The 13977-nt window shown below is 59.9% G+C and overlaps 1 protein-coding gene across 3 annotated transcripts; it reads right to left on the bottom strand.

Annotated features, from left to right (window-relative positions):
• Positions 1–971: 971 nt before the first annotated feature.
• On the bottom strand, positions 972–13784 carry TUFT1 (tuftelin 1). 3 transcript variants are annotated; one of them, XM_030474000.1, is made up of 13 exons: positions 13709–13784; positions 9634–9711; positions 9301–9405; positions 8988–9074; positions 7150–7230; positions 6761–6829; positions 6036–6152; positions 4691–4819; positions 3930–4024; positions 3206–3311; positions 2700–2783; positions 1923–2023; positions 972–1743 (listed from the first exon to the last, which is right to left on the bottom strand). In XM_030474000.1, the coding sequence occupies exons 1-13, from the start codon at positions 13766–13768 to the stop codon at positions 1689–1691; spliced, it is 1167 nt and encodes a 388-aa protein (XP_030329860.1). In that variant the 5' UTR covers positions 13769–13784; the 3' UTR covers positions 972–1688. The 3 variants fall into 3 exon arrangements, with proteins under 3 accessions (XP_030329860.1, XP_030329862.1, XP_030329861.1); XM_030474002.1 differs by lacking the exon at positions 13709–13784 and adding an exon at positions 10495–10645; XM_030474001.1 differs by lacking the exon at positions 7150–7230 and having other exon boundaries at positions 13709–13781.
• Positions 13785–13977: the final 193 nt, after the last annotated feature.

Below are 13977 nucleotides of genomic sequence, written 5' to 3'. Positions count from 1 at the left end.
GGGACCTTGACACGCTTGTGAGGTGGGCCAATGCCAACCTTATGAAGTTTAACCAAGGCAAGTGTAAGGTCCTACACCTGGGTCGGGGCAGTCCCAGGCACTGCTACAGGTTGGGCGGAGAAGAGATTCAGAGCAGCCTGAGGAGAAGGACTTGGGGGTGTTGGGTGATGAGAAACTGAACATGAGCCGGCTTCAATGTGTGCCTGAGCCCAGAAACCAACCGTATCCTGGGCTGCATCAAAAGCAGCGTAACCAGCAGGTCGAAGGAGGTGATCCTGCCCCTCTGCTCTGCTCTTGTGAGACCTCGCTTGGAGTACTGCATACAGTTCTGGTGTCCTCAACATAAAAAGGACACGGAGCTGTTGGAGCAGGTCCAGAGGAGGCCACGAGGATGATCAGGGCTGGAGCACCTCCCGTATGAAGACAGGCTGAGAACACTGGGGCTGTTCAGCCTGGAGAAGAGAAGCTGCATGGAGACCTCAGAGCAGCTTCCAGCATCTGAAGGGGGCCCACAAGAATGCTGGGGAGAAACTCTTCATTAGGGACTGTAGTGGTAGGACAAGGGGTGATGGGTTCAAACTTAAACAGGAGAAGTTCAGGTTAGATATGAGGAAGATGTTCTTTACTGTGAGGGTGGTGAAGCACTGGAATGGGTTGCCCAGGGAGGTTGTGAATGCTCCATCCCTGGCAGTGTTCAAGGGCAGGTTGGACAGAGCCTTGGGTGACGTGGTTTAGTGTGAGGTGCCCCTGCCCATGGCAGCGGGGGGGGGTGGTGGTGGACCTAGATGATCTTAAGGTCCTTTCCAACCCAAACTATTCTATGATTCTATGACTCCCATGCCCACGGGCACCCACATTCCTGCATTACCCCTTCTGCCCCTTCCCCGGGCACACACAGGACCTGTAACCCCATGGAGCCGGTTGGTGCGTTGCAGCTCACACATGGCACAGGCGGTGCTGTCACCACCGCGTTGGAAGACACCAATAATTTATTGAAATAAATACAGGTAAAAACCCAAGAGCCTCGGGGTTCAAACACTACGCGCACGCCGGGTACAATTCCTCTACGCTCGTGGCAGAAGCATGGCGATACACTGAGGTTTTGGCACGCGAGCCTTTGCCAAGTCCGGAGCAGGCAGACGTGTGCTGGGGTCGGAGGCAGAGGCTCCCCACTTGGCACATGTTGGGCGTTGCTGTAGGAAGGAGTCCGGTTTCAGGAGGATTTTGTTCTTCTTTGTAAGAGTGAATTTCATTTTGTTTTAAACCAAACCAGGTTACACCCCAAGTCCACGCTGGCAAAGCTGGGGGGGGGGGCTCTGCTCTGACACGGCCCTTCAGAAGCAAAGGCCGCTCTCACAGAGCAACCCCGGCACCCCCAGGGCTGACCAGGGAAAGCAGCCTGGGTCTCCGGCCGAGAGCCGCCTTCTCCACGCCAGGTCCCAGGCTGGTCCCAGCTCCAAACCGGCACCCGGGTGCCCTCGGGGACAGCAGTGTGGACGCTCCGCAAACCTCCTTCCTCTGCCAGGGCCGCCCCGGCTGCGCCTGTCCTCGGCTGCCACAGTTCTCCGGGGCACAGCCCTCACCAAGAGCTCCGGGGCCACTCCGGGAGCACAGAGGACGGCGTCAAGCAGGGAAATCCAGTCAACGATACAAGGGGAGAGTCGTCAGCTCGCACCGGCTCTCGACACTCATGTTTCCACTACTCGAATGAGAGGCAGCGGCTTGGGGCCCGTCAGCCTTTTGCTGCAAGAGAGAAAGGGCTTGTTCAGCCAGAGGAACTGGACAGGGTTACGGGGGGAAACCGCGCTTCCAACAGCGTATCCCTGAGTCCAGCATCACCTCCAGACTGCCCCAGATGAGACATGGGCCTGCAGATGAAGCTGCCGAGCGGCCAGGCTGGATGGGACGTGCTCCCCACGTACCTGCTCACGTACTCGGACTTGGAGCGCGCCCGGGAGCTGTGCCCGCCCCGGCTGACCTGCTTCTCGATCAGGTGCTCGATGCGGTCGTGCATCTCCAGGTTCTACAAGAGATGGAACCACTGTTAGTGACAGGGACCCAGGGCCGGGCGCGCTGCAGGCACTCACACTGGGCAGGGAATGCTCCAGGACAGGCTCTTGTAATGGGGCAGCTTTTTCTTGAGGGCAATGAAATGCAGCCCTGCATAAGGGCAGCTCTCCAGAGAGCGCAGGATGGTCTCCAAGAGCTGCCCAGCACCCGACAGAAACCCAGCAGCTCACAAGCTCTCGCGCTGGATCTGGGCTCACCCCCCCTCTCCCCATGCAGGAATCAGCCAAGTCACTGAGGAGGGAAGAACATGCCACAAGCGCCGATGCAGGAGCCGCTTTTCTCCAGAAAAGGAGAGAGGTTTGACGCTGGTTACGATCCCAGAGGCTGCAATGCAACCCTAATGCCCGACATGCGCGCGCTCAGCTGCAGCTTTGGAAACAGGAAGGTTTTGCTGCCAGAGACACGTGCTTGATGAGATTAGTCTGGATGCGGCCAGAGCTCAGACCTGCTCCAGCAGCCCTGGCTGCACCGGGAACCATCACAGCAGCCTGGGAAGCAGCACAGCCCCCGGGGCTGCAGAGGGCACATCGGAGTGACGGGCTCCGCTTGCCAGAGCAAAGCTGGTCAGTGAGAGGGTCTGAGCTCGGAGCAGACCCCGGGCACCCCCCCACAGCCCTGCTAAGACGCACCTCAGCCTCCAAGTAAGCAACTCGCTCCTTGAGCTCCTGGATCACGGCATCCTTGGCCTGAATCACCGTTTTGGAGTTCTGGAGCTGTAACAGACAAGTTCACAGCGGCTCAAAATCCCTCTCACGTGTGGCTGGGCCAGAGAACTGTCTGCGAGGGAGGGCAGCTTGGAGGGCACCCTCCTGCCTCTTAACACCCACAACATTTGCTCCAAGGTCTGCATAAAAAACAACCCGAAAAAGCCTCAAATTAAGCCTGAGGATTAAGCCCCAACTGGGGGAGCCTCTGCTCACACAGTGGTTTAACTCTTGCAGCAGGGTGCATGGTGATCCTGTTCCACTCCTCCTACCCCGGCCTCAGCCCAGGGCCAGTCCCTTTGGTTTGCACAAGGGCTCAGCCCCACGAAGCAGCACCCTTCGCTTTCAAGCTGCTTAAGAGATTATTATTCTTTCTCTGTTTCCAGCCCCCCCCGGCTCTCCCCGTCCTCCCTCAGCCCGGCTCCTCAGACCTGCTCGATCATCTGCCGCACTTTGCGCTGCTGGCTCTTCAGCATGTCATCCAGGTGGTGGATCTTCTCCCGCAGCATGGCCACCTCCTTCTCCAGCTGCGCTGACCTGCATGGAGGGGAGGACAAGGGTCCAGGAGCCATCGGGTGCTTCCCAGAATGAGAGCAGCACCCACCCAGTTATGCCCAGAGCAGCTCTTCATCACCCAGCTCTCCTCTATGGGCTGGAAGTGTTTTGACTAGACGAGGTAAGGAGAGGCAGAGACAAAACCTATTCAAGCAGGAGCCACAGAGACTAGCAACCACAGACTGCAGGGACACAGGAACATCAGGAAGAGTCAGGCCACAAACAAGGCCTTCCAGAAACAAGCCACTGCCAATTAGCCCCTGGAGCACCGGGATACCGGCTGAGCGGAACGCATCCGACAGCACAGCGACAATCGGCTGCTCCGGAGGCTCCTCCAGCCTCGCCCCGAGCTCCCAACCCGCAGCGGGGCTGCAGGGAGCCCCTGGGCCGCGGCCGGAGCTGCGGCACTCTCGGAGCAAAGCAGCCCTGCAGGAGGTATTGGGGATTAGTCAGCGCTGGGAGCAGGGCGCTGTTTTGCAAGGCAGAGAGCGAGCACGCCCTGCGCAGGAATGTGCAGTCATGCCCCAGCGAGCTGACACCCCGACCCGGCGGCGTGGGCCGGCGCTGCACTTGGCAGCCGAGCCCCAGGCCAGGCCTCACCGGTCTTGTTGGGCGAGCTTGTCCCCCTCCACGCTCCGCAGCCGCGCCAGCTCTGCTTCGCCTTCTTTCATCTTCAGCAGCAAAGTCCTGTGCTCCTGCGGCAGAGCGAGAGGCTGCGTTACACACAGGGCACACGGCAGCACCCATCCCTCGGCCGCCCGCTCGCTCCACGCTCCACTGACGTGAGACAGACGGACAAGTGCAGCCACAGAGCGACCGGCAGCGGTTGTCCCACTCCTTCCCCCCCAAGGGCACAGGCAAGGCCCCAGCCCAGCTCCCTCCCTGCTGTCAGGCCAGGGAACACAGCCCCACATGGCTCCGTGCTCAAACTGCGCTGTTAGATTTATGACTTTAATAGGATTATGAGCAGACCACAGCTCAAATAAAACAATAACAATATAATCAAGGCTGGAGGTTGTGCTAATGCCCCCATGAGAAGAACCGGCGGCTGTCTAGACTGCGCTCGTCTCCAGGATACCTGGAAGAGCTTGCACAGACCAACCAGATCTTCTAGACCCAAGAAATGCAAGTCTAAATCAGCAAGAGCCCGTTCCCAGCCATTCCCAGCCGCTGGCTTTGCCCAACGCTGCCAGGTTAAACCTGGGAAGTCAAAGCTTCTGTATGGTGGGTACCCTGCAGGAAGGGGTCTGGCTAAGCACTGCCAAACTCATCACCACCACCAGCCCTTCCCATTCCTCCCCCCAGCAGAGCAGGACCATGCGCTAATCCCGTCAGCCCCACCACAGCTCCGGGGCCGGTACCTTCTCCATCCCTGCCAGGAGTCTCTGCAGCTCATCCACCTGCACCTCCTTCTCCACCACGCTCCTCTCCGCTCTCCGCAGGGCAGAGCTCGTCTGCTCCGCTTCCTCCTGGTACTGCGAGACCGTCCTCTGCAAGCAACACGGAGACACCTTTAGCCTGGGCACCGGAGCCCTCTCCTGAGCCACGGAGCCCTGGCAGGCAGGTTTTGCTGAGGGCAGTCGGCTGTCCTCAGCAAAGAGCCCGACATGGTTCATTGAGGAGAGCTTCAGAAAGCTCTCCAGCTTCAAAGCACTTCAAAGGAGCGAGCGTTGCAATAAAGGCTCCTCAGACACAGGAGACATTCACCCTCAGCCACGTGCACTCTGGGGCCGGTTGCAGGCTCAAAGAACCAACCTTGGCAGCCCCATGAGGGGGGATGAGGGTGTCCCCATGGGTCCCACCACAGGCGGAGAGCAAGCTCAGGCCACAAGCACACTGAGAGCATCTGGGCAGTGGTGGCAGCATCAACAACCGCCAAACCCCCATCCCGGGATCTCCATCCTGGCTCAGAGCCTGCAGCCTGACCAAAGCACCCAAAAATGCCACCGAATTACACAACTTCCTCCACACAGGGACAGATGTCCTCAGGGCATGGGCAGCCATCCCCGCAGCAAAGGAAGCGGTCCCCGCTCAAACCCACTTCCCAGCGGATGCTGTCCCCCATCCCGCTGCGAGAATCCCCCCAGGCTGGCCAGGACCAGTTTGGTCTGTGGGACAGGATGTGAGCTGGGATGTCACCGCTGCCACCAGCACTCAGAGCCGCGGTGTGACGCGCCAGGCCCAGCCCATCCGGGACATGAGCAGTCACTAGAAAACGCACTGCTGGGGACCATTAATCACCAGGGCTGAGCGAGGGAAGCGAATGCAGCAGCTTCATCAGCACCAGGCAGAGGCCAAGGGGACCTACGCGATGGGTCCGGTGCCTCCTCCACAAACAGCCCCATAGGGAAGAGGCTGAGCGCCAGGAGAGACCACAACGGCTGGAACCACAGGCTTGGTCCCCACTGGTGCCCACTCCCCACAAACTGTCCCCCTCCTGCACCAAGCCCAGCTATGGTGGGAAAGGCTCTGCTTTTTAATGGGGAAAGCGGTGTTTGCGTGTTCAGCCTCCCCAGGGAGGCTGTTTGCTGGGGTCTGGCCAGGGCTGGATGCCTGGGTGGGTTTTAACAGCGCACACTGAGCTCCGTAAGGAGAACCTGGAGACTTCCAGGAGCCCAAACCCATGTGTCCATGCAGCTCCTCACACTTCCAGAAAGGGGGAACCACCAAACCCGAGTAAAGCACAGCAGAGCGGTGCATGGTCACCTCAAAGGCTTTCCTTTCCAACTGGTGGCGCTTCTCGGCCTCCTGCAGCTTGGTGAAGAGCCTCTTTGCCGTCTGCCGGATCTTCTCCACATCTTCACCTGAGCAGTCCTCCTCCTCCTGTGGAGACAGTAACAGGATGGGATGAGAAGTTGGGAGGTACCAGAGGAGCCCTCCCTCCGCCCCGATATGGGCAGCGCTGGTGGTGGCAAAGCCTGGAACATCCCTTCTCAGCTTGAAGAAACCCGAAAGGCGCCGCTGTCCTCACCTCCCACACACGAGGCAGCTTCCAGCCCTCAAGATAATGCGCACAGTATCCTTTGGTTGCCTTCCAAGCCCTGTTTGCAGGATGCCACCCTGATCCGTGCTTGGGCAACCTGAAACCCCGCAACGTGAACCAGGTCCACGGCAACCCAGCCCAAAAGCCCAGCCCAGAGAACCTGCCGCAGCGGGGAAAGACAAAGAGCTGGAGGAACATTTACCAACATTCCTGTCACCCTCCTGCTAAAAAGCTCTCATGTGCAGAGGTTTCAAACCCCATTATGCACATTATTGCTCTGCTAGAGCTGTTCTCCATCGCTGGTGTGACCCTGGGAAAGACCAGAGTCTGCTGCCCGAGCACCTGATCCTGTGCTGCGCAGGTTCAAAGCTACCCACTGAGAGGAAAACATCAAACTAAAGCGATGTTTCTTCCCATAGCACTGAAATCCACCTCTGCAGCTCCATACCTGCTCCCAGGAGTCCGCCTGCAGCCTCTCGGGGTACAGCCAGCTCCCGTTCTGCTCTTCCAGCACCACCTGCATGAGCAGAGGACAGATGGACAGGGATGCACGGCCGGCCGGGCCCGCCGCACGCAGCCGCATGCAGAGAGCTGGCTCTGGGCACCGAGGGGGGTTCTGCAAAGGAGCATGCAGCAGAGCATGTGCCAGCCAACGCGTTCTGCTCACTGACTCCTCGCTAGTGCTAGTGGAAGGGGTTGAGTTTTGCCTGTGAACGGTGCCAGCGGGGCTTTCGTTCGCCACGATCTTTAAGACCCCTTCTATCATGATCTGGACCCAAAGATGACATCTCTTTAATAGGTCAAAGTCATTCAATGCCCCAGAAATGCTCCCGTTACCTGTGTGTGCTGTTTATCTCCTTGTCTGTTCTCAAGTTTACTACTTAAGTCTTCCCGCAGCTTCTTCAAAGAACTTCTAGCCTGGCAAAGGCAAGTCAATTTAGCTTGATCTGCATGGACAGTGTCACCCAGTCTAACAGAGACCAAACGCAGGCACCACGGCCACGAGGGTGCCCGGTGCCAGTCTGCATCCTCCGGTCTCACCACGGCCCTGCCTATGAGCAGCATGTCCCTGGCAGGTATGATCCTCGCGAGGGGCTGCCCCGATTCTGCCCATCATGGGCAGAAGAATAAAAGAGAGAAAAGAAAAAGCAGCAGCCTGGAAATGCTGCTGATTTTTCACGTTTCTCATTGACTTCGCCTCTCGAGTGCTGCGAAGCCCCTCGCTGCACCCCAGCTCCCTCTCTGCTGCGCTGCAGGACGCCGACAAGTACAGTCTTGACTCGCAGCTACTTGAATTAGTCAGAGCAAGCGAGCCAGAGGAATGATTTACAGGATTTACAGCAAACGCTGCCCCAGCACTGTTCAAAGAAGAACTTTTCTCAAAGCTTTAGCAGCCGCTTCATCCCTACCCCTTGGGTTCAGGTGCCCAAGGTGCTGGGGCAAAGCAGTTTGCCTGGGACCGGGCAGCAGCAGGAGAGCACAACGTGCATCTCAGGTCGGCAATCCATGACTTGAATCCAGCTGGATCAAGACATCCCCAGGGTTTTTACACCACATCCCAGCGCAGGGCACTTCTCTTGGATGCAGACAGACTGGTACCATGACTTACTGGTTTTAGCTTATTCTCTGGTTTTCACATGCAGGATTAAGTCGTACTGCATGGTTATGCTGCTTCAGCTATTCTGATAGGGCCACGTACGGCCAGGCAAGGTCTAAGTCCTGCTCAACTATGGCTAAGAGGCCCTTTTAAAACCCAGCCTGTTTTCATCTGAGCTGTGAGGAGCTATGGGAAGGCTCAGATCAGAAGAGCTGAAGCCGAAGCCCCAGGAGTGGGAAGGATCATGCAGAAACAGTGCAGCATCCAGGTGGCTTCGAGATCAGGTCTGATAAGATGAGCAACACCCCGGAGGCTGCACCGGGCAGGTTGCAGGCAGGAGGCAACGGGAACAGGCTGTTTTCTTCCGGGAGGGGGGGAAATCCTGTGTTTTGGCAGAGGAGTTGGAAGGATGACGCAGAAGATGTGGAAGCTGCTCTGCCAGATCTGCCCCTCTCTGCTTTCGAGGGGGGCTCAGCACAGCACAGACCCCCCCGGGAGGGGCAGCAAACCCAAATCTCATTCTTTTTCCCCCCCTTTTTCTCTTTTTTGTTTGTTTTTCAGGCCAAGCTGCCCAGACCAGAACATGCCGCAACCGCTGCCATGCCTCGCAACCAGCTCTGCAGAAATAACATCCCCACCAGGAGCAGAGGAAAGGGTTAATCTCCCCAGAGCCTCATCATCCAGTTTACTTTGGGAGATGAGACATTCCAAAGAAACTGCCTTTTAACAAGAGGCTCCGGTTGTGCCGCACCAGGCATGCAGGGGACAGCCTTGGGGGAAAGTCATCGCGCAATTCTCTTCAAATTCAGTCCATATAGCAGAGCAATTAGTCAGGCTGAATTAATTTATGGCGCTTGATTAGACTACTGCCCTGTGCAGGCAAGTCAACAAACTGGAGGGTTCAGCTCTGCTGCCAGTTTGCCAGCGCGGTTGGGGCTCAGCCGGGGCTCGGGTGCCGCAGCTGGAGATGGGGATCCCTGTGGAACACCCCGGGGGAAGCAGAGCACCCCAACCCCACCACAAGCACCCGCACGGCTGCAGCAGCGGCACAAGCCAGAGCCCCCCGTGTGCGAACTACCTCTTGGATGTAACGAACTTCACTCTTCAGCTGGTTGATGTGCTCCTCGTGGTTCATGCTGCCCTCAGCCCGTGCCTTGAGATAAACCTGCCCAGGAGAGACGGTGGCAGCGGGTCAGACCGTCCTGACGCTGCCAGCCCAGGAACACCAGCAGCAAGCCCAGCTCCGGGCTCTCCTGCATCTCCCCGAGCCAGGGAAGCCCAGCAGCGCAGCACCCGGGCACGTCGGGGAGTTTTTACCCGCATAGCTTCAGACAAAACCTTTTTTCCAGCCCCACTTACGAAACAAGCAGCCGAGCTGCCAAGGACCGTACCTTGATGATCTCCTCATCACCGTCGTTGGATTTGATGCACTCGGAGGCCAGGGAGTGACCGTTGCTGGATCTGTTGGCCACCATGGCGAAGGCTTTTCCTACCGGCTGTAGGCAGAAGCACAGAGAGGTGAGACTGGCTGGAACGGTTCGCCCGGCTCCAGTCAAATGAGCACCGGGCACTGTCGCAGGGGAACACAGCGCCGAGCACGGCCTCGGGAGCCGGCACCAAGCATGGAACAGACCAGGAGGTGAGTTTCCCACTTCATGAAGCATAAAGTGACCAAACGCCTGGTTCCCCCTCCCCAGGTTAACTCAAAGCTGTGTGAGACCCACCTTCTGCTTGGTGACCTGCTCGCGCCTGTCACCCGGGAGGTCATTGGGCAGAGTCAGCCTCAGCACCTTCACGTTCTCCTAAAACAAGAAGCAGATTTTAGCTTTAAATGTGGATGCCTTGAAAGTCTGGTTGTGGCCAGCACGTGCCAAGAGCCAGGTCGGCATCCTGGCTGTTCCCCCTCTGCGCGCTTTGAGCCGCGCAGTGACGCTGGGATTGGAATGAGTAACAGCGAGCACACGACAACTACATTCATCAAACCCATCAGGGCCCAGAGGAGCTGTGGTCCAGCCAAGGCTGAGGTAATGCCGATGGGCTGAAGAAGCAATTGCCAGGCTCGGTTTTGTGTATGTCCTCCTCTGTCAGGAGACACAGCCATCATCTGTCACTGCAGCCGCTGCGGCAGGGCTGACGCACGGCGCTCGGTACCAGCCATGGCGAAGGGTGGAAGCAGCCATTCCCAGCTTGCGCACCAGGACCGTGCCAGATTCATCCTTCTCCCTGCCCTACCATGACAGCCACGGGCCTCAGAGCTCTGCCTGTGCCCTGCCAACACAGCCCTGGCGCAGCGCAGCCCATCCTGGCAGTAGCCAGTGAGACACCACAGGGCACCCATGGAGGCTCCAGCCAGGACCCAGTTTGCCTTCAGCGCTTAACTGCTCACCCAATGCCTTCCCCTTCCTCCCACTTCAGCCACATCCAGAGCTCAGCAAGCTCTCAGGGGATGCCTGGAGCATGCAAAGAGCCCTACAGCAGTGCGCGGACACCCGGAACGCTCCATGGGGTTGCCCATTCTCCATCCGCAGCTCAACACCGGGACCGCACACCCGCAGCACCGCGCACCCCCCTTTCCCCAGACAGACCTCACTGGTGCCCAGGCTGCTGCCGCTCATGGTCCCTATCAAACGCGACGGGGAAGGATGAACTGCTCGGCGCCGCAGCGGGCTCTTGGGCGGCAGCACCGCGGAGCCGGGGTAGGTGCCGCGCCGTGCCGTGCGCCCGCCCCTCGCCACACCTCGGCCACGTCAGCCTCCTGCTCTCCAAAAGCAACATCAAGGTATTTCTGCCTCCCGCTTCCAAGCGCTCTCCGCGCCGTCCAAGTCTCGACAAGCCATCTGTTTGTTTCCAAAATATTTTGTATATGCTGCTCACGCAAATGCCAGCTCCTGGGAAATGAGGAGCCCTCCTACAGATCCCAAAGGCATCACCAGACCCCTTTGTTCCCCTGTGAAGAGAAACCTCGCTTGCGCCCTGCTTGCACTAAGCAGCACCATCATTTAACCAGATACTTCTCTGCAAACTTTACTCCAGGGAATGTTTTCCTTGGCAAGACCCAAGAAGTTGGAAACTTTGGTCAGGAAAACCTGACCCATGGTTTTGGGAAGGTGCAAGAAGCACTTGGGACTTCACGGCAGGGAAAGCGGCTGCACACGAAGCATCGTTCAGCACCTCTGTGCACCCAAAGCAAAGGGGACGCGGGGCACGGCCAGGGGTGGGAGGATGGAGCAGCCCCATCCGCGCAGGCTGCCGCAGCAGGGCGGGAGCCTTGGCACGGCAGAGCCGCCGGCAGCTCCTCGGCCCCTTCACGCGCCCTTACTCGCAGCTTTGTTTACAAGCGTCAGGATCTGATGTTCCCCGTCCCGTCAAGCCCAGGCACGGGCGGGAGGCTGCCAGGGAATCGCTCGCCCGGGGAAGATCTGCTGCGATAAGAAACAAGCACCAGCCTATTTCCATCCCCGCATCCCCCGCAGCCTATTTCCATCCCCATCCCAGCTCCCCCTGGAGCCGGCACGCGGGTGCTTTTCCGTTCCAGCAGACCCCGAGAAAAAAACCAGCTCCTGGATAAACCCGCCACGGAGCCGACGCCGACCAGCTGCGGCAGGAAGCAAAGAGCAGCTGGTGCTTTCCCAGCCGGCACCGGCACCACCAAACCTCGGGTCAAACAACCAGGAAACCTCCCATGCAAATGCAACGGCTCCGGCGCCTCCATCCTCCTGCGCCGGGGGAGGCGGAGGGTGGCGAGGCCCCAGCTGGACGCTCAAGCAGGGTTCTCCGGGGAGGAAACCAGCCCCTCGGCGCGGGGAACGCCGTGGAGGAGGCCAAGGCAGATGCAGGAGGCAGAAGCCGCAGCCGGGTTGAGCCAACCCATCCCTGCCCAGCTTGTTTGTCTGCAGCAGCCCCGGCTGCGGGGACCGGGCAGAGACACGTCCCTGGGCTCACCCCGGCCCCAGCACGGTTGTTCTGGGGCTTTGCTCTTACCATCCCACATCCAAAGTCTTACCAGCTCCTTGCTGGGGTCTAGGAGAAGCAGCTCCTCCACCATAAAGCCAGAGCAGGCCAGAGGGACGCCGTGGCTGGCACAAGCTGCCCTCCCGTTCCGAGGAGCTGAATTCAGCCCTACCCCGCTCCTTCCCCTCCTGGCTGGTGTTAAACCTGCTCTGCCAATCTCACCTCCAGCTCACAGCCCCAGAGCAGAGACGGCAGCGGGTGCCGGGCCCTCTCCTTTATGTTCCAGGGAAGGCAGGAGGGTTTTGCACTGTGGCTGGAGCTGGGACGTGCCTCACACTCGTCTCCTGATTGGAAAAAACCCACCTCGGATGGAAAATGGTGCCTCACACCCAGACTGACACCCCGAGCACTGCTCCTGCCTGGCAGTGTGTGGTTGTGGCTTTTACTACCAGCTTGGGATTTCCCTGCGGTGGGTAGGTCTGGGTGATGGCCGCAGCAAAGCCCTGGATGGCTGCGCTCCCACCCAGTGCCCTTCAGGAGGCGTTCCCAAAATCCCGACTCCCCTTTGGGTCCAACCGCCTGGCAAGAGCGGGGTCATCTGGCAATGAGAGTGAGTGGGATTGGCAAGGATAAGGACACCAAAGCTGATTTTAGATCTTTTGGTCTACTTTACATCATCCAACCCCAAAAAATCACACTTGGGAAAAGCTCGGCTGGCGGGAAAGGCACCGGCTCCGCTCCCGGGGAAGGGGGAACCACTCAAATCCCAACCCTATCCCAGCGGCACTGTCCAAGGACCCACGAACGACAACCCCGACGCCCGCGTTTTGCAACCATGGGTGCCCCATCCGTCCGTCAGTCCCAACTGCTCAATGGGAACAGGCCTGACCTGACCCAGAGGGTATCGCCGAGGATCAGCAGCCAACAGCTCCGGCGTTTGGAGCTCACCGGCGTTACAGAGGCGCTTATCACCGTAATAACCCATTAGCCAAACGAGCCCAACTCTGCAATCGCTCCTTATAAGGCCGGGAGAGCTGTGGGGAATTAGGGCTCTCCAGAGGAGACTCAGAGCTGAGTCACCCGGCGGGGCTCAGCCGGGAGCCGCACCGGGGAAGGAGCCGAGCACCGGCGCGGTTCTGCCGCCGCCGCCTTCGGGGATCCCTCCAGTCGCCGAAATAGGAGTAAAAGGCTGAACCGCCCGAGGGCCGCAGGTGGCTTCGGCCCCTTGATGGGGCCATGGCGGCGGCAGTGGCGGCGCGGGGCCGGCGTTGGGGCACTGCCAGCCCCACCCAGGGCCCGTCCTGGCGGCGATGGGGAGAACCAACGATCGCAGAGGGAAGAACGCGAGGCTCGGCGGTAACCGAGCAGGGAAGCGCCAGGACAGACCCGCCACCAGCAGCTGCCACCACCATGGCCCCGGGAGCTGCTCAAGGGGCGCAATACCCCAAGCCCCATGTTACCCAGGGATAGCTCGCTGGCCGGGCTTACTGGGAGCCCCCCGTAAGCATACTGGGGGACAGTGGGAGCCCAACACCGACGCTGCGGTGTCCCCGGTGTGCTCTGCCGCTCGCCCCAGTTGGGTCCGTCTGAGCCCCCAGGGAAGAGGCGGGCGGCAGAGCCCCATAGTATCCCCGCAAACCCCCGCACCCCTCCAGGGCTGCGCGTTGAGCCCAAGCACGGCGGGGCAGCGATGCGGGGCGGGCACAGCCGCGCTGCACCGCACCGGGACCTCCCGGGGGACCCCTCGCCAAGTCCCGGAGGGGCGGGAGGAGAGGGGCGGACCGGGGTGGGGGGGAGGTAAGGGAGGAGCGAGGGGTGCCGAGGGGAGGGGTTCGGGTCTCGTCTCACCGGGCTCTCGCCGTGGGGCCGCACGTCCAGCACCGCGCACCAGCCCCGCACCCCGTTCATGGCCCCGCCGCGACTGCCCGCACCCGCCGCCGCCGCCGGCCTTATGTATGGCCCCGCCCCGCCAAGGACACGCCCACCTCGGACACGCCCCCTGAAACCACGCCCGCCAAAGATAGCCACGCCCCTTCGCATTTAACCACACCCCCTCTCCGTGGGACCGTCCCCGGACCGTGACCGGGCACCGTGGGCCGGGCCAAAGGCAACCAAAG

Source organism: Strigops habroptila, chromosome 22 (assembly GCF_004027225.2).
Source record: "Strigops habroptila isolate Jane chromosome 22, bStrHab1.2.pri, whole genome shotgun sequence".
NCBI classification, from domain to species: Eukaryota; Metazoa; Chordata; class Aves; order Psittaciformes; family Psittacidae; genus Strigops; species Strigops habroptila.
The sequence above is the reverse complement of the archived record's forward strand: the minus strand, read 5'-3'. Positions and strand labels throughout refer to the sequence as shown.

Excerpts from the sequence above, each read along its gene's own strand:
- TUFT1 (XM_030474000.1), bottom strand. The coding sequence starts at position 13,768 with ATGAACGGGGTGCGGGGCTGGTGCGCGGTGCTGGACGTGCGGCCCCAC. Across the intron at positions 9,406-9,633 it reads AGCAGGTCACCAAGCAGAAG|CCGGTAGGAAAAGCCTTCGC; the intron begins GTGGGTCTCACA and ends TTCTGCCTACAG. Across the intron at positions 7,231-8,987 it reads AAGTTCGTTACATCCAAGAG|GCTAGAAGTTCTTTGAAGAA; the intron begins GTAGTTCGCACA and ends TGCCTTTGCCAG.